Raw genomic sequence first — 20,540 nt, forward strand, 5'->3', positions numbered from 1 at the left:
GGAGTAAGCTTTGCAAGGAAATGTCTACGTTCCCTAGATTATAATTTAAATGGCTTAAAAGTCATCATCTCATAACTTTTATCATGCTTTATCTGAAGATACCATCTAATCCTATTTTTTCCCCACTGATCCTATCTTGAATCTGGTCTATTTTTCCCTACTTTCCTAAAAGGAAATGTTTCCATCCCTAAGCATTACATAATTTGAACAGTATTTATAAGTAATAAAAAGCAAAAATTAAACTCTACATATTAAACCAATACCACAAAAAATGAGTTTTATCACCAAAAAATGAGGTTCCTTACCTTTAACTTGCTCTATTACTTTTGGTCTCTGTGGTCTGGACTTAGGAGATGGAGAATTAAATCTGAGATATGGTCCTTTTTTAAGAGTGCTGCGATGACCCTGATAAACTGGTTTTCCATAGATTTGTAACATATAATCCTTGTCTTGTACCACTGTGGTTGCTTTCAAAAACCCCTAAGTATACAAAGTTATTCAACTCACCAGCAAAATAGTCATCAAACACTTATCTCATTTTTCTAAAAACCCCTTTTGCCAACTTAAGTACTATACTAAGAATGATCAGGTCAGGAAAGTCCTCTACGTTGAATGGCTCTTAAATTCTGGAGATAGTTCTCAAACTACAGTTATAAAGTTTTCCAAAGCATGAAAATTAAATACAAAAATCTTCCACCCAAAAAACATGAAGTTTCTTACACTACTAAGCATACTTTCAGCACCAAAAAGTAAGTTTAAACACATTTTACATATGAAAGTAATAACTGTCAAGTACAGTAAAATAACATAAACCAAGTCTTTAAATAATTTCCTACATTCCTGATCTCACCTTCAATCACAACTAAATGCCACAGAAAGGTAGCATTTATTGAGCATCTTCTAAGTACTAAGTACTGAATTAATCAGATGCTTTATGAATCTGCCCAACAATCCATGTTTGGCATTAACAAAGTTACAGCTTAGTTAGAACAGCCAAAAAATTCCCTCTAGGATCTAGTGCCATGCCTCGCAATCACTAGGCACTAAACAGACATTTGTTAAACTGAAAAATAAACAAACTAAAATTTATACACACACACACACACACACACACAAAACATACAAAGATGAAATACAATTTTGAATACCATGAACTAGAGGATCTAATTTTTGGACTAGATGATCTCTAGATATACCTGCTGTAACTGAAATACTGTGATTATAAGTGTGAGATGTCAGAAGGAAGGAACTGTATACTTTGTGCAGTGATTTCTACATGATGGATATCCAAAACTCTAAATATCAATAGTTTAAAGATGGTTTACATTTGTATAGTCATTCATATTTTTAAAACATTTTCATAGTCATTTCCTTATTTATGTCTTTAAAAAATGATCAATTATAATGCAACATTTACATCACAAAACCAGATTAGGATCTTACCTCTTTTTTCTCTTTCTGTAAGCTTGAAGCAGGCATGCTCCTTGTAGGTGGATTTCTAATTTGCTCCTCTTTTTGTTTTTGAGAATGTTTTCTTGGAATTACAGAGTTGTTTACCGTTTTGTCTTGTGTGTTGGTTTTAATATCTTTACTCATGTTCTGAACTCTCTTGGTCCTTTGGTTCTTCTGATCAAATCTCTTTTGTTCATAATCTTTTCTTGCCAGTTCATCCTTAACATAACCAAAATTAAAATTACTTAAAATCTATCCAAGTAGTAATGCTTTCACATCAAAAGTACTAGAATTCATTTTCTGCTGCTATAGAAATATAATTTAGCAGTTTTAAAGACTTTATAAGTAAATGATATTGGTTTACATATGAATAAAAATTCTTTTTAGAATAAACAAAAAATTAAAAAGACTGGTGTTTTATGGAGCAGAGGGAATGAGAAATAGTAGATGATGTTCAGGGATAAGAGGGCAACTTTTCATTATAAAGCTTTTTATACTTCTTGATGTTTAAAACATATGAATACAGTAACTGTTCCAAAAATTAAATTAAAATATAAGTTTCCAAAAAGTAAACAATTTTGTAATAATATGCTGAGATTTATTTATAAATTAAAGTTACTTGTAGGTTTAAACAAGCATATTTTGCATGAAATCCACAGTTATAGAGTGACATATATTGCTAGTCGTCTGCAGAACCAGATATGAACTCCAAGTCTTCTGACGCTTAGCTCACTTTTTTTCTGGCGCATTACATAGCAGTTAATATAAATTCTTTATAACCATATTAAAGACATATATTCTTAAAACAACAGTGTTTAAAAGTGTATATTAGGGAATCCCCTGGCAGTCCAATGGTTCAGACTCTGTGCTTTCACTGCTGAGGGCCCAGGTTCAATCCCACAAGCTACACAGTGAGGCCAAAAAACCCCCCAAAAACAAAAAACAAGAAAGAAACAAAAATAAATCCCCCAAACCAAAAAAACTAACACTTCATCTTCTACCACTGTGAGTACGTAGATACACACATCTTACAGTCAGGAAAAAACACTTTGCATCCCAAGGTAAAAATAAGTTACCCTGTCTAGTTTTGCTTCTTCAAATACATAGAATTTTAAGAATTTCCTTTAAATTACTGACCCCTTGATAAAAACAACTGTCGTGGATTTTTGCAATGCTAATGTCTGAAGATACACCATGAGCTTTGTGGAGGTGAGAAAGTGGCAGTTTTTCCAGCTGGAACTGACTTCTCTAAACTTAGTAACCTTAAAAATCTTGTGGAGTATTTTCCTTTTAAGTAACTTTGATGTTTGTACTTTGGTAAGCCAATGCTTCTAAATCTGCTGTCTTTCTTTTTAAAGGATCCTTTTTTTGTAAGTATACTTCTTTCTTTTCTAAATGCTTTTCCTAAATTTTCTTTCAAATCACTCATATTTTAGTTATTATCCACAATTTTCCAGTTAACAGCCATAATATAATTTATGAGACAAAGCACATGTTAAGTAAAATGAAACTTATTACTAAGTAAGTATAAAGAGTGAAATTAAGAATTATCAGTGGACTTAAAAGGAATATTTTGAGAATATGTATGATACTTGTAAATTGTAATAAATGTTATCTCCTAAGAATTCAATTAATTCTTTTTTTTCCCAATACCTACTTGAATTTCTGCAGAAATAGTTTTAATCCAGTTATCTACTGCCTTTCTGATCCGAATCTTCTCTGACACCTCTCTACAAAACAGAAAAAAGAATTTTCTTAAATTAACATTAAAGGTCCTAAGAATAGATCTCTTACCTAGTTTTGAATCTATTGTGTAGCCCAATATCCTTCATCTGAAAATGAAAAACCAATGTTATTAGTTTCATCGAATGTTTGAAAAGCACATGTAGATCCCAGAAGAAATGTACCAAGGAGAGAAAAAAACAGGGAAAATTAACATCTGTGAAAAATAATAGCAACATGTACATACCCAAATTCCAACTTTATAATAAGTCCACATGTCAAAGGCAATGAAGAACATTTTCTAAACATTAAAACACACTAAAACAAAATGAAGCACTTAGAAAAAAAATTACGAGAGCCTGTAAACTGGCAGTTTCATAAAAAAAACCTTGGGATGCCAACATCCTGTCCTACCTGTTGGTAGATAGAGCATTGATAAATGAATACATGGCAGCTCCATCCTTTGCACGAATAATAGCTTCCAGGTTTTCTTCAAGTACTTTTTTATTGTTTTGTACTCCTCTCAAAATCTTCTCAGCATCTTTCAATATGGATCTCGTATTGGTTATTTGAAGCTTAATGGAATTCTGTGGAAGATCAGCAACCCCTGACACAATCTGAGATTCTTTTGGCTTAAAAGATAAAAAGGCAAGAATGTTAATATGTAAAACTCATATTAATATTTTAATCCAAATAAGAGCTATTACTATAGTTTGGGACATATACTATGCCAATATAGTCTAAGGAATCAATTTGTCAAATTGAAGAGCTATAAAAGAATACTTGGCAACTAAAGTTTCTTTCCATTTAGAAGCACTAATGTGAATGTTCAGTGAAATGGGGCTGGGAAGCCCACAGCAGTTTGGTGGCCAACAAAAGCTCTATCTGGTGAAGAAAGCTAAAACAAAATAAGAGCAAGTTGGCTCTAGGTAGGCAGAGCAGACAATGTGAACTGGATAAACGAGGGCCATTCACAGTTCCCTTCCGCCTTCCTTCCTCTCCAACAGAAGCTGGAGAGCTACAGGTTGCCATGTGGCTCAGTCTTAGCCAAGGAGCAGTAAGTAGAAATCACTTGATGAGGGCTTTTGGAAAAGTTTTGTAAGGGGAACAGGCTGGGCTGACATGTCTTTCCATGCTTTGTCTTCACCATTCCTCTTGCTTTCTGTCTTAATAACTTTATTTCTTCGTAATTTTTACCTTTACTAATCATTAATTTTAGTATCTTGCTCCCACCTTACCTGGAGTATGCCATTTGTTTCGTTCCTCTTTTGGCCAAGATCATGAAGAATATCATCAGACTTCTGCACGGTCACTTTAGCTGTTCCTAGTTCTTCATAGGAAGGAAATTTCTGAGTGGATAGAGGGTCAATGCTGTAAAAGATTTAAAATTAAAGTTTTCTAAATTGTCATAAATTTAGTAAACAGTTGATTATATAAATCTTTGATACATCCTTAGTTATATGAATTCTAAATGAGTCTTATTAAAATTGTACAACAGAATTAATCAGTTATGTGATTAAACATACGAAACACCAAAAATTACAAGAAACAAGATTACTCTGGCCAGACTGGTTTAGGAATAGTAGAAAAAGAGCAGGAAAAAGCTAACGTGCAAAAGCACTTCTGGAATGGTGGAGTAAGAATCTCTAAAAATCTACTCCTGTTAAGAGTAAAGAGAACACTAGCAAAAATGGTCAAATCAGCTTTTGCAGAACGCTGGAAATTAAACAAAAGCTTGCAACAACCCAAGGAATATTTAAGTAAGAAAATGGCTGACAAGAACAGCAAGCTCTATGGCATTTTTAACTTGCCCTATTCCCAGAGCCCTTTCCCCAACTCTGTGGTAGCTTTGAAAATCAACAGACTCGGGAATTCCCTGGTGGTCCAGTGGGTAAGACTCCATGTTCCCAATGCAGGGGGCCCGGGTTCGATCCCACATGTATGCCACAGCTAAGAAGTCTGCATGCTGCAACTAAGAAGCCTGCATGCAGTAACTAAAAAGGCCTCAAGAAAGATCCCACGTGCCACAACTAAGACCCAGCAAAGCCAAAATAAATAAATAAACATTTTTTAAAAAAAGAAAACCAACAGCCTCACAACCACTAAAAAGAACGAGTTTGGAGCCCCTCAAAAAGTCCCTTCTCAGGGTTTCTCCTTAGACCTGACTCAGACTTATCTCAGTGAGAAATCCCATCCCCAGGTCATTCTTCGAAAACAGTGCCAATTGTTCAACATCTTAGCTGCCTGAGGGGGTCATGCCAGTTGAGGCAAACAAGAGGGTAAACAATAAACCAAAAATTTGGGGAATGAGATGTCCATGGTGGAGTTCTGAAAAGCTCCAACACATTACTGGGGATCTAGAAGGTCATGTGCATGTACAGGGCTATGTGCATGCAAAAGAATGACCTAAAAAGGGCCTAATCTTTCACATCTGACTGACCATGGGCTCTGTGCGAGTAGGAAGTTAAGGTTAAGACAGACTTATAAACTGCTGGAGCACTGAAGGTACGCCCCAACATGTAGATACACACACACACACACACACACACACACACACACATACACACACACACAGCCCCTTGCAAAGACAGGGAGACTTATTCATTCAAAGCAGATAAGGAAATCTCCTTCCAATCATTAGCAGACTTAGCTAACCAAATAGAGACTTGCTACACATGATAAAGAATTAAAATTATAGAATTAGTCCAGGAAAATCACTCAACAAACAGCAACAACATGAACAACAACAATCAGCAATACCAACAAACGCTGGACGGGGCGGCAGTTGCTGGAAGAATCTGATTTCCAGAACTGGCACATTAAAATGTCTAATTTTCAACAAAAATGTTGTGAGACACAAAGAAACAGGAAAGTATAACTCAGACACAGGAAAAAGCATAGTCGGTAGAAACTGTCCTTGAGGAACCCCAAATATTGGACTTACTAGAAAAAGAACATAAATGAGCTACTACAATTAAAAGAAAGTATAAGAATGAAGTCTCAGGAACTCCCTGGTGGTCCACTGGTTAGGACTCCACGCTTTCACTGCCGAGGGCCTGGGTTCAACCCCTGCTCAGGGAACTAAGATCCTGCAAGTTGCACGACACAGCCAAAAAGAAACCTAAAAGAATGAAGTCTCACCAAAGAATATCAATAAAGATAAAAACTATTTTTAAAAAAATAGAAATTCTGAGAGTTGAAAAATACAATAACTGAAATGTAACATTCACTAGACGGGCTAAACAGCATATTCAAATTGGCAAAAGAAAGAATCAGCAAATTTAAAGATAGATTAATTGAAATTATCCAGTTTGAGGAACAGAAGAAAAAAAGAATGAAAATATTAAAAGTCTCAGAGACCTGTGGAACATCATCAAGCATACAACACAGCCCTAGGAGAGAAAAAAAAGGTCATGTGCACTATTTAACTGTGTAAAGAAATAATGGCCAAAACCTTCCCCAATTCAATGAATATTGATCCACTCATCCAAGAAGATCAACAAAATCTAAGGAGGATAAACTCAAAGAGATCCACACTTAGCTATATCATAGTCAAATTGTCAAAAGCCTAAGACACAGGGAGAATCCTGAAAGCAGCAAGAGAAAAATTATATACAGTTTCCTCAGGAAGATTAACAGCTTACTTCTCATCAGAAATCATGAGGTCTAGAAGGCAGTGAGATGACATATTCACAGCACTAAAAGAAAAAGAGTGTCAACCAAAAATTCTACATCTGGCAAAACTACCCTTCAAGGGTAGAAATTAAGACATTCCTAGATAGACAAAACTGAGAGAATTCATCACCAGCAGACCTACTCTACAGTAAATACTAAAAAGAGTCCCTCAAAGTGAAATAAAAGGACACCACAAACTAACTCAAACCCATGTGAAGAAACAAAGAGTACTGGTAAAAGTTAACTACATAGGTAAATATAAAAGACAGTATTAAATTATTTTTGTTTATAACTCTTTTCTTCTATCAGATTTAAAAGACAACTGCATAAAGCAATAATTATCAAGCTGTATAGACAAACTTATAATGCAAGAAGACATAATTTGTATGACAATAATAGCAGAAAGGAAGGGGGAGGGAATCAATCTATATCAGAGCAAAGTTTTTGAATCCTATAGAAATTAAATTGGTATTAATCCTAACTAGATCATTTTAAATTAAGATGTTAATTGTAATTCCTAGGGCAACCACTGAGAAAAAACTCAAAAAATATAGTAAAAGAAGCAACAAGGGAATGAAAATCTTATACTAGAATATATCTATTTAATTAAAAAAAAGACATTATGGAGGAATAGTGGAATAAAAAAAGACCTAAGATATAAAAAAACATATAACAACATGACAGACATAAATCTTACTTTATCAGTAATTACATTAAACATAATGGACAAAAATTGTAATGTCTTCTTATGAGATTATGCAAAATGTGACACGTTTAGTTTTTATTATTGTAGTTTTCATGACATTCAAAAAAAATTATAGTGGCTTAGATTTACTTGACTTTTTAAAAACTCTTTATAATGTAAAGTTTCAAACATACACAAAAGTAGAAAGAATAATATAATGACCTCTATATACCTTTATTCAACTACAAAAATGGCTAACTTACGGCTATTCTCATTTCATTTATACTTCCAACCCAGTTTTCCCCACCCTGCAATGGATTTTTTTTAATTAATTTATTTTATTTTTATTTGTTTATTTTTGGCTGTGTTGGGTTTTCGTTGCTGTATGCGGCCTTTCTCTAGTTGAGGTGAGCAGGGGCTACTCTTCGTTGCGGTGGACTGGCTTCTCATTGTGGTGGCTTCTCTTGTTGCAGAGCACGGGCTCTAGGTGCTCAGGCTTCAGTAGTTGTGACTTGCAGGTTCTAGAGCACAGACTCAGTAGTTGTGGTGCACAGGCTTAGTTGCTCCACGGCATGTGGAACCTTCCCAGACCAGGGCTCGAACCCATGTCCCCTGTGTTGGCAGGTGGATTCTTAACCACTGTGCCACCAGGGAGGCCCCTGCAATGGATTATTATTGAAGCAAATCCCAGATGGCATTTCATCAGAAATGAATAGTAAATAATCCACAGTTTGAGAAAATTAGATGTATTCATAATTATAGAAAAGAGGAAAGATCTATTAGCAGAAGAAAACAGTAACTAAATCTAAGACAATTTTTTAAAGCAATGTTTTAAATTCACTAAAATTTCTAAAGAAATTTTAAAAATATAAACAAAGCTCTTTTCAATGTAGCTTTTATTCCAATCTCTTGTTTTTACCTGTTTCTCCTCTCAGGATTCCATCCTATTTTTGATCTAGTTAGTAAGTTTTTGTCTGAAGATTCACTTATTCTTGTCAAAGAATCATAGTTATTCAAGATTTGTTCCAAGAGTCCTACATCTTCTACAATAGAAAAAATACAGTATCATTTTTCAAGTACTAATTCATTTCTCTTTTATATACTATCTCACATATATTTGTACTAAATTAGTTTCATGTGGTGATGACCTACTCAATTTACAATGTAGACTATACATACATTCATCAATAAAACTAAATATTTATAACTCAAGGAAACTATACCGGTAAAATTTTAGGCCTGAATTTATTTCCATCACAGAAGAAAGGAATTTGAATGAGAAGTAACATCATCACAAAGCCCAGTAAACTGTAACTATTTTTTTTTTTTTTTTTTGCTGTACGCAGGCCTCTCACTGCTGTGGCCCCTCCCGCTGCGGAGCACAGGCTCCGGATGCGCAGGCTCAGCAGCCATGGCCCACGGGCCCAGCCGCTCCGCGGCATGTGGGATCCTCCCGGACTGGGGCACGAACCCGTGTCCCCTGCATCGGCAGGTGGACTCTCAACCACTGCGCCACCAGGGAAGCCCTGTAACTATTTTTATAAACAGTAAAAGGGAGATTTAACTATTTCTTCACAACAACTATTGGTTGAATCTTCCTTTTAGCCTCATCTTTAATGAGACTACATAACAAACTTTTTTTTTTTTGGTGAGGTTAGTTTATTAATTAAAGATTTTATTATCTTTTAAATTCCTTAAGATTCTTTAAATGTGTCCAAGACAAGACTGGAATGCATTTAAATGACTCCAAAAATGAAAGCTTATATTTAACATTTTTACTTACTTTTACTAGAAAGGCTATATTTTAAGTGTCTATAACAAATTATTATTTCCTGTCACTTATAAAGGTTATTAGCACTTTTTCCAATTGAACACAATAATAAATGTTAAATTTCTCTGAGTTTTAGTATTTAAATTCACACTTAAAAACAATATAAGTAAACATGATAATCAACCTTACCTTCTATAAAGCATTATTTTTTATTTATTAATAACAAATTTTTTTCATTAAAGGTTTAAGTAATAACATGTTGAAGATAGTCAGAATAATTATAAAGGTGTATCTCCAACTCCTTCTACAAAGAATCTAAAGAAGCTTGATTTGCCCAGAAAGTATCATTTAAATACAAATATTAAAAATAGAGAGCCTACTTCAGCTACTACAAGGCACATTAGAGAATTATAAATCATGAGTGTGGAAATCTGTTCCTAATTTGAGATGGGTCTAATAAAAGTAGTGGGTGCTAATTATAATTGCTTTATTACCTGTATGACGTGACATCTCCATATTTTCTTTTTTATCCGTAGGATTTTCCCTCTTTGATATTTTATCATCCTTTGAAACAGGTACAGGAGCAAATCTGCGAGGTGCTGGTGTCTCCAAAGGAGATTTCTGTTTATCAAAATTGGTATCTTCAACCTCTATTGAAGGTGCTTCAATAGAAAATAAAGAAAATAATAAATTTAACTTACTTTTTAAAAAACATTTAAATTGTAATATTACTCTTCCCCATATTTTAAAAATAAAACAAAAATTATATAGGATACTCAAATTATTAACAAATATATAGAAATAAGTTCATCCTCACTAGAATCAGAAGAATACAAACTATAAACACTTTATACTTATACCTAATAAATAAGAAAAAATATGACAATATTCAGTGCTATTCAAGTTGTGGTGAAAAATGGCATAGCCAGATACTGCTCATGGCAATGAAAACTGGTAAGACCATCTGGTGCTAAGTATAGCAAGTCTTAAAATTTTTATATACTTTGTTCTAGAGAGATCCCACTTTAAAGTACAAGATACATTAGACAACAATAAACGGTGAGCGTGGAAACCTGACTTCCAGCTGTAGCCCTGATACTTTCACTCTCAAGCCAGGTGACCTTGAGCAGGCAGTCATAACCTTTCTGGGCTTCATCTTCCTCCCTTTACAACTTTAAAACTGACTCACATCACTTCACAAAAGTTTTGTAAGACCCACTCACTTGGGGGAAACGTAAAGCACCTTGCAAGTATAAGGAACCTTTAACAGGTCTGTGATCCAACAATGTTCTAACAAATCAAATGTCGGGAATATTGTACTACATGGATCTGTATATCATTAAAGGGATAGGCCCTTGATTTTCATTAGTTCATTATTCAAATATCAATAATTTGGAGATACATTTATTGATATAGTTTAAATTCCAAAGGATTAACACAAATAAGCTATGTATTCCTTTGTTTTTATAAAGAGATTTTTAAAATTCCACTAAAAGAGACTTGCATTACTAACTCTTTGAAAATATTTAGAAATAGTTTCTAATTGTACTCAGATGGTTTCTCCCCTGACAGAATCAAGAAAACAGTAAATATCCAGTTTGTCAGAAAGTTGGTGAATTGATGACAAGCATTTTTGGTGCTAGATAAGTAAAATTTTTCTAAATCTATATAGAAGTGCTTCTGACAATTTATGAAAGTTATTAATTAAAACCATTAAGTAGAACATGATCCATAACTTGACTGAACAAGTTTCAAAATAATCTAAAACTTACCTGACCTAAAAAAAAACAAAACCTAATTTTATAAAACAAAGAGTCTCTCACAACCTTGTAAGTAAGTTTTCAGCTTATATACTGCAAAGAACATTCATAGCTGGCATTTTTTATTCATAGAAAACTACATATTTTTACCTTGTTTGGAAGCAAAGGTGTTATGTGAAGATAGATTACTGCTACCAAAATTCAAATGGTCTGGTTTTACAGAATACTTTTCCACTGCTCTAGAAGGGGGCACAGTAACAGGCTGAAAACTACTAGTCTTGAGTGCAGCACTAATGAAGTGAGTCTAGAAAACATAAAATTACTTTGTTAATTTCAAATATCATTTGAAAGAGTTAGATGACAAAATACCTTGAATTTATTAGAAGACTTGAAAACAATCTATTAGATTTAATAAACAATGAAAATACATACATTACATGCAACTATCTACTGCAACAGCAATGCCACTGGAAGCATATAATAGCACTTGGGTTAAGTCTGGCTCTGCCGTGTGGCCCTGATCACTTAATTTATTCTAAACCTCAGTTTCTTCCTTTTCACCTCAGAGATGGCTCAAGAGACACTGAAGCAGGGTAGGAGAGGACCAGGAAGAAGGGACCCTAGCCCTAGACCTCTACTTAAACCAGAGAATTTAAAACCAAAACATCTCATCTTTTATATCGTGGATGGTAAGATTTTATTTTAATTAAAGGTTTAATAACCATTGACAGAAAGCACTCAAATAAAATAGTAGCCGCGCATAGTAGCAGCAGTAATTTATGCATTTACGTATAAATGGAAACTATAGTGACAACACAGTTTTAACACTATTAAAACATCTGAAATGTGTAAGTATCTTAACTAATAAAACTGATTTTAAAAGAGTTTTATGCTAGGCAAAGAAAAACCGAAAAGATTTATAGTTTTACAGAATTCTTAAAAGTGTGTTGAGATCACTCTTCAAAAAGAATTTCATTTCATTAAGCCTTAACTGAACTACTAAAATACTCAAAGTTCAATTTTCTCTGTAGTTATAGGCTTTATAAATAAGATGTCTGAATTAGCAAAGATTCCATTCTTCCAAAATCAGAAAGTTAATAAATTATGCGTTTATTTATGGAAGGATAAATGAATGGCAGGCACCTAGAACTACCTTAAAAAAACTCAATGTGCTTTTCAAATGTGTCATCTCATTCTATCCTGAACCAAAAATATTTTCTAGGTAAAGAAATCAAGGTTCAGAGAAGCAAAGTTACCTGTAGACTGGGGACCAGCACTCTGATAGGCCCACCCCTAGCCTCTCCAGATGACATGCTGCACACTCAATTTTAGTAATGTATGGAGTACTTACTAAAACTTTATTTTATATGCCCATAATCATTCCAATAAAAATAATATCTTAATCCCATGAAAATTTCAAGACAAGCTCTATTAGGAAGTCTTGAAAATAATAGGACATTAGTGTTCACTCTGTGATCTTATATTGAGCTATGATAAGCTTATTTTTATATATTCTTCTGAATGTTATATTTTAATTTTATTTTTAAAAGTTTTTAAACTGCATACTAAGTAGGGAAAAAAAGTAAATTAAAACCAATGCAGGGCTTCCTTGGTGGCATAGTGGTTAAGAATCCACCTGCAAATGCAGGGGACATGGGTTTGAGCCCTGGTCTGGGAAGATCCCACATGCCATGGAGCAACTAAGCCCATGCGCCACAACTACTGAGTCTGAGCTCTAGAGCCCGCGTGCCACAACTACTGAGCCCACGTGCCACAACTACTGAAGCCCGCGTGCCTAGAGCCTGTGCTCCGCAACAAGAGAAGCCACTGCAATGAGAAGCCTGTGTACCGCAACGGAGAGTAGCCCCAGCTCGCCTCAACTAGAGAAAGCCCGCGCCCAGCAACGAAAACCCAACACAGCCAAAATTAAATAAATAAAATAAATAAATTTATTTTAAAAAAAACCAATGCATTTACGATGCTGGTCATTCACTCATTCAAAAAGAAAGTATACTGAGTACCTGAGTGCTGGGTAGTATCCCAGGACTTAGAAATTCCAAAATAAATAAGAAACTATACTATCAGCTCTCTGTGAGGATAATTCTTCTTTTTATAATAGCCCAGTGCCTCATATTCAAAAGGCATAAGAATGTTCATTCTTTTTAATTAAGTAAATGTAGAAGCAAATAAGTATACTAGGTGGTTCTCATCCAAGGGTGTACAACAGAATCATTAGAGAGCTTTCAAGGATTCCCAGACCCCATCTGAGACCTGCTGTCTCAGACCTTCTGAGAGGTACAAGCACGTGTATATTTATAAAGCTCTCCAAGTGAGTCTGATGCACGTTCCCAGGCTAAGAGCCACTGATGTAAACAAAAAACTGCAACGCGATAAATGCCCTTTAAAAACGCCGTCAACGGAAATACCACAAAAGAAGGAAAAGCCAACTATAAGGAGAGGTCTCACAGAGCTAGACGTCTGAACTAGAACATGCAGAGTTACCCCATAGAGGAAAAGAATTCTGAACAAAAGCAAATCATTATTTAAGAACTGAAACTGTTACAATCTCCTGAGCTATTGCAATAATCAATGAATATTAGCTTAGAGATCCACGTGATAAAAGGTCATGGAATGTGTAATCCCTTTATTACCTGAATATCTATTTGTTGTTGCTGCAGTTTTTCAAGATGCCTAATGTACTGCTCCATAAACACATTCATTTGCTTTCCATGATCACGGCAGTGTAGTTTCTCATGTTTATTCTGAATGGTTGTCTGCTGCTCTGTAACGCGTTGCAGCTGTTTATCAGTCTCCTGTAACTTATTGAGTAATTCTGTAACAGTATTGACCTTTGATTCCAACTCACTCTGCACCTAAAACAGTAAAAATATCCAAAGATATCAAAAATATGCTCAATTACTAGAAAGATTATATAAAGTGATTGGTATTGAGAAATTATCAAACCAGAGCTTTTGCCCTCTAAATTTCTGATGATTTTATGCCTTTATTTTTAGAATCACAGAAATAAAAGGCAGAAGATAGTTATCCTTAAGTAGATCTTTTCTCTCATAAAAAATAACAAATTTGTCACATTTTTTATTTAAGTGGAAATTAAATAGTGGAAATTAAAAATACTTAAATGGAAATTAAAAAGAAGGAAATAGCAAAACAAAGTAGCTTTCGATACTTCACTAATCTGAGGCTGAGTTAGGTCAGCAGTCTTGGCTCTCCCCCTATTGGCTCTAAGACCTTATTGCTGACTCTGACCTGTTTCTCATTTTTCCCATTTACAAACTGAGGGGTTTGGCATAGATGGTCTGTACGGTCCCTTCTAGCTCTAAAATAAGGATGACCAAACATCCCAGGTACCCAGAACTGAGGGGTTCCCAAGATGAGATTTTTCAGTGCTAGAACTAAGAAAGTCCAGGATTTTCTAGAACTAACACAGGGATGAAAGGTAAATCTCACAGCTTCTGAGAAATAATTCACAACTACAGACAGCAATATCCCTAGCCAATGGCTGGACACAACAATTACAGAATCAGTTTCTAATAGACATTTTTACATTTTACAAAGTAGTAATGACTATCTGGGAAGAAACAGATATACTTTTATCAGTGGAGCTGCTGTTGCAATGGCGGCAGCAGTTGCTGCAGCCACAGTTGCAGCTGAATCAATTCCACTGGGTGAAGTTCTATTCTCCTGAATAATAGGGTCCTTTTCTGCGCTGGCATCTTCTAAAAGCTGTACCTTTACCTCCTTAAAGACAGGCATGCTTTGAGCTCTGTAAATAAAAAAGGAATAAAATCTATTCAGTAACCTCTACTGAACCATTAGAAGAAATACCTACAAGTGGTAATCTGCTGCAGGTGAGTTTTCTTGATTTTTTTAAGTTAAATCCCTATTTTTCACTATCAGCATCTTATCAGTCATTTGGTTAATGAAATCTATTAAGGCTCAGGTCACTACACACTAAAGAAATAAAAAGGTAATTCCTTGAAGGCACTGATATTTCAGAAAATATGACTTATGCATGTGGAAAAGACATGGGCACAATTACAATGATTTATAGTCAAGAAGTACAAATTTAAAACATGCAGAAAAGGCTCTAAGAATTTAGGTATCAAGTTTTACTCCCAAAGTAAGACAACCCAAGAGGGATCGTTAAAACTGCTGAAAATAATTTTTTAAATTCTAACTCATTCAGATTTAATAAATGTCACCTAGTTTATTAAAATGGGCACAAAATACACTACTAAGCAGTCTGGATTAAAAATGAGTCCAGAAAATAGATACATATTCACAGTAAGGCATTTAACTAAACACCTAAAAAAAAAAAAAAAAAAAGACTGGTGAATTTTGTGCTGTGTTTGGCCTAAAAGAAATCAATGAAAGAGAACACCGACAAAACTGAAGACTCCCTAAGGTAAGTCTAAGTAAAATCAACAGGAATGAGCTCCATCTCCAGCTGCTGAATTTCCACCCTTTGATTTTTCTTTTTATTTTTTTGCGGTACGCAGGCCTCTCACTGTTGCGGCCTCTCCAGTTGTGGAGCACAGGCTCCAGACGCGCAGGCTCAGCGGCCATGGCTCACGGGCCCAGCCGCTCCGCAGCATGTGGGATCTTCACGGACCGGGGCACGAACCCGTGTCCCCCACATTGGCAGGCAGACCCCCAACCACTGCGCCACCAGGGAAGAGCCCCATCCTTTGATTTTTGAAGAAGGCCACAGAGCTCTTAAACTTACTCCTCACTGATGTTGCCTCATTTCTATTAAGAGCATCATTTTTCTCTCATTCTCAAAATTTTGAAGTTAACTTCTCTATCCTCGTTTACCTTCTCATGCCCAACTGAGTCATCAGGTTTTGTCAATTATTTCATCACAATTGCAGGACTAGTGTCATGGAATTATGGAGGTAGGGGGAACCCAGTAGCCCATCTTTCCTAATTTTCACATCAAGAAACTGAGGTCCATAGAGGTAACGGGATTTACTTGATCACGTCACAGAACTAGTAAGCAGCTGAGTTAGGACCAGTTCCCAGAGATCGTCCCAAAACACCAAGCTTTCTCTCTCAAACAGCACTTCTCCCTTCAGACTTCTGCTCTAGTACAAACCATCATCTCTGGCCAACTTTTTCATTCTTCCCGTTTCTAATTGCTTAAAAACTTTCCACACACATTTTCCCACCATTCAAAAATCTAAAATCATTCCTTATAGGCAACTGAATAGGCTACTTTCCTGTTTGGCCTTCCACACACTCCATCCTCTGGCCCTGCCCTATACATACTGCACTTTTCCTCCCAAAACCACCTCTTCCTGAGTCACACTGCTCTCACTGACTACGCCATGCCACTCCCACAGCTGACTCCATGCTTTTTCTCACTCTCTCAACCTTCTTCACCTAACTTACTCTATCCTTCTAAAGATACAACAAAAGCCTTACCTTTTTCAATAAGCCTGCTCTCATAACATTTCCTCTTGATCTTTCCATTCATTAATTACTTTTGCATTTACTTCCTATACCACACAACTGAGGCTTGACAGTCAGCCATCCTATGGTTTAAATGTCTGTACAGAACAGTTTAACAATGTATTGAATGTTTCCTCTCACAGCTCTTATCATGCATTCCTCCATATATCTACCTATTCTCTCCCCAGCCAAGCTCTAAGCAACCTGGGGTGGGGGGCCGGGGACTTCTTTTATACCAAACAGCAACTAAGAAAGAGCACATAGTAGGTGCCCAATATATATTTAGCTGACTGAGTGGTGTACTAAGAAAATGTAATTCAGATAATCTGTATCTTTTAGAATTTCTGTCTGAAGTCTGAATGTGATTTACCCTTTAAGATCTTTCATTCTACTTTAATACATTAAATTGACCAACAAGAAAAATAACATTATAAGGCTAGACATCAACTTCTTTATAGGCTTTAAAATTTTATTTTTTCCAATTATCAAATTAATAAATGCTCAATGCAGCAAATGAGCTTCTAAGTGTAAAGAACTAGAAAAAATGCACCTAACTCTCCCATTCAGAAGAAACTGTTTCCTTCTAGTCTTTTTCTAGAACTTTCTTTATTCCTAAATCCTCTGAATCTGGCATCTATCCCAATGCTACACTGCAACTGCTCTTACCAAGGCCATTAATACCTCGCCTTGCTCAATTCAATGGACACTTTTCAGTCCTTATCTTTCTTTACCTCTGAGCAGCTATCAAACTTAGAACCTCATTTCCCTTGGTTTTGTTAAGACCATACTCTCTTACACCTCTGGATAAACTTTCTGAGTAACAATTTAGAAGCCACATTGCTTTCTTTGCACATCTCTTAAAGGTTTGGTTTTCTCAGAGCCCTACCCTATGCCATCTCTTTTCACTCTCACACTCCCGCCGAGTCACTTCAATCACTTCCAGAGCTGAGACTACTATCTACATACAGATGACTTATGGATTTCTAGCTTAGACCCCTTTTGTAAATTTGACCTTTATATTCAATTTCCTATCAGACATTTTTCACCTGGATGTCTCATAGATACCTCAAACCCCTGCTTACGTCTAAAATGAAATTTATTCCCCCAAGGCTTCCATTTCTTAATGAATACTACTACTGACTATGCATTTATACAAGCTAAAAATCTAGGATCCATCCTTAGCTCCTTCCTCACTCTCACATCTAAGCAGCAATTCCTGTCAATTCTATCTCCAGATCATCTTCCAAACCTGTGTACTCCTCTACAGCCCAGCATGATTCCCACCCTCACATTCCACCACTCCCCAATGTACTCAGGACCAATCTAATTCATCTCTTTAGAAGATTCCTGAAAAATTCATAGTCAACTGGTTTCCTGGACTCCAGTCCAGTCCTCTTCCAATCCATTTTTTCATAACTACCTGAGTGAGCCTTTTAAGAAAAATACATCATACTTTAAAACTTTTAAATGATTTGCTGTTTCTCTTTAAGTCCAAACTTCTTTAAAGTAGTTTATAACCTCACCCCTTGCTTACCTCTCCAGCCACATGTAAGGACATTCTACCCTTGTTCTAGACACTCTGGACAGACTCTTCATTCCTCAAAGGCTCCAGCTGATTACCTTTTATCACAGCTTTACAGCATATTATAGTAGCAAATAGGGCAGATTTACCATCATTCCATTTCTGTTTCTCCAAAATTAGCTATTCTCAACTGTGTGCATTCTACATGTATGTATTCTTAAGAGTATGTGTATATATTCTCAATTTGTGTGTCCTTCCAAGTAAATTTTAGAATCACTTTGCCAAATTCCATCCACCATTCTCAAAAAAAAAAAAATTCAAGTGACACTGACTACAGCAAACTCTCTCTTAACCCAGTATGAGAGTCATTTTATACTTCTGACTCAATTATTATTCTCTACATTGCAATGACCTTCTCAGAGGCCCTTTCTAGTTTTTTTGTTTTTTGCTTTTTAAAAAAAATTCTGTTCATCCATCCTGAAATGGGGAGAGATCTACTGTGAACAGATAAGAGGAGTAGTGTTCAGTTACCTCTCACTGTCCACTTGTATATAAACAACTTATCCCTCTCAGATCTGAGAGTTCTGACTTGAAGGCAAGTTGATGAAGTCTCCATTACAGTTGCAAGCAGCCACTTCCACCCGGGGTCAGCTGGATGGAAATGGTAATCACTTTCTCTCCAAATGAGTCATATGTAGTCTGCAATTTTTAGTTCAAGTATAGAATTTGGGAGACTGCACTACTCCCTCATGCCCTTACTTTTGCCTTTTCTTACGTATTTACAAATCCCAGAATGCAATTTACCATCCAAATTCTCCTCCTAACCACCATATCACATATTGGGAACTGGAGGCTGATCAAATGTAAAAAGGAAAAGCACCATTAAGCAAAACAACCAGTTGTGAAACTCTGGCTGGCTCAGATCACACCCTTGTAGTTTGGAGGTAATATTTATTTCATTAGTGTTTCCCAGAGTATAATATGTATACCATGGATAACTATAGGTGAAAAAGAATAAACTTTATTTTAATAGTTATATACTTATTTTCATTGTATTATTAGAAATACCAACTTTCCACTTATAGAAGTAATCTAAAATTTCCTTTTTGAATAAAATGAGAGTTCAAAAGTAAGTAAACATTTTTCCTATTTTCTAAGGGGCGTCCCAGGCTGCTCTGGTTTAGGAGTAGAATGCATTTAGCCTAAGAATATGTATCTCATTCCACCGCCACTAATGATAAAAAAAAAAAATTCCTCCAGTGTTATATTCTTTCATGTTTAGCATGGTGCTGTTGTCAGAGTTGGTTCTGTATTTCACTGGCATTAAAGATAAAGTTGGGAGGAAGCATTTGAATAGAGTAGTAGCCACATTCCCCTTCACTCCATCCAGACGCTAAGCTTGTCCCTTTCTCAAATCTTAACCAGAAAAAGTTTAAATGTCCTTTGATAGTAAGTAGTAAGTATTATATATTTGGAACTACTTGACTACTGCTATAAGCAGTATAGTGAGGTGACTAAGAGAGGACTCTAAAGACAGACTACCGGGGTTTGAATCCCAGCCCAGTAAATACTTGCTAAATGACTTTGGGAAAATCAATCCTTCTCTGCCTCAGTTTCCTTATCTATAAAATGGGGACTCTGTAAAATTGGGATAGTAATGGAATCTATTTCATTGGATTTTGAGAGAATTCAATGAGTTAATGCACATAAAGTGCTTAGGACAATACATCTTCAATAATAATAATAATAATTGTTAACAGCCACTGAGTATTTTACACATGCCCAGCACCATGAAAAATGCTTTATACATATTATCACATATATATATTTCACACTTTAAAAAAAAATACTTTTTCCTAGGTGCAAAGTATAAATAAAGCTGATTTTAGAGAACCATATAGAAACACAAGAAATGGCCCACCTATTTTCTGTAAATGAAACTTACTTTTGTTTTAAAACTGCTCTTAGAGCATCTTTCTGTCCCATAGTGTACTGAGAAATAAAGATGTCATTTGCTGCAAAATCAAAACACAAAAATATACTTTAGATTCCTGAAAATTTATTAAATTTTGATAAGCTACTCAAAGAAAAACTTTTTTAACTAAAAAAAATGTTTGGGGATTCAGCAATATGATCTTTCAATTTAAAAAGGTAAGGAACAAATTAAATGACTGAGTAATAATAGTTATAACCCTAGACTGTAGAAAAAAATTGTGTAAAAACACCTGGGGCCAAATTAGAGACATTTGTTCAAACTCTAACAATAAAACTGCTTAGATGAAAATAAAACCAACTACTTTTTAACTGTCATTAAATAAATTTTTTCAATGCATATTTTAATCTATTATCTTACCAAAGACTAAACAAAACTTGAATTCAGCATGTATAAACAGGTATCAAATACCAAACCTATGCAATACGTTGGCAATAATAAAAGTACCCTTACCATTACAAACCTTTTTCTGGACTTTAGAGATTCCA

The 20,540-nt window shown here is 35.2% G+C and overlaps 1 protein-coding gene across 10 annotated transcripts in view; it reads right to left on the bottom strand.

Moving 5' to 3' along the window:
• KIAA0586 (KIAA0586 ortholog) overlaps positions 1–20,540 on the bottom strand; it is a 125,367-nt gene that overhangs the window by 82,418 nt on the left and 22,409 nt on the right. For all 10 annotated transcript variants that reach the window (XM_024731470.1, XM_024731465.1, XM_024731467.1 and 7 more), the window contains 11 exons: positions 20,005–20,074; positions 14,675–14,849; positions 13,717–13,938; positions 11,216–11,369; positions 9,800–9,967; positions 8,454–8,577; positions 4,413–4,545; positions 3,589–3,806; positions 3,110–3,182; positions 1,444–1,671; positions 306–480 (listed from right to left, as the gene is read on the bottom strand). In XM_024731470.1, the coding sequence (XP_024587238.1) occupies positions 306–480; positions 1,444–1,671; positions 3,110–3,182; positions 3,589–3,806; positions 4,413–4,545; positions 8,454–8,577; positions 9,800–9,967; positions 11,216–11,369; positions 13,717–13,938; positions 14,675–14,849; positions 20,005–20,074 (1,740 nt within the window). The remainder of the gene's footprint in view (positions 1–305; positions 481–1,443; positions 1,672–3,109; positions 3,183–3,588; positions 3,807–4,412; positions 4,546–8,453; positions 8,578–9,799; positions 9,968–11,215; positions 11,370–13,716; positions 13,939–14,674; positions 14,850–20,004; positions 20,075–20,540) is intronic.

This window comes from Neophocaena asiaeorientalis, unplaced genomic scaffold (assembly GCF_003031525.2).
Source record: "Neophocaena asiaeorientalis asiaeorientalis breed wild unplaced genomic scaffold, Neophocaena_asiaeorientalis_V1.1 scaffold603, whole genome shotgun sequence".
Taxonomy (NCBI): Eukaryota; Metazoa; Chordata; class Mammalia; order Artiodactyla; family Phocoenidae; genus Neophocaena; species Neophocaena asiaeorientalis.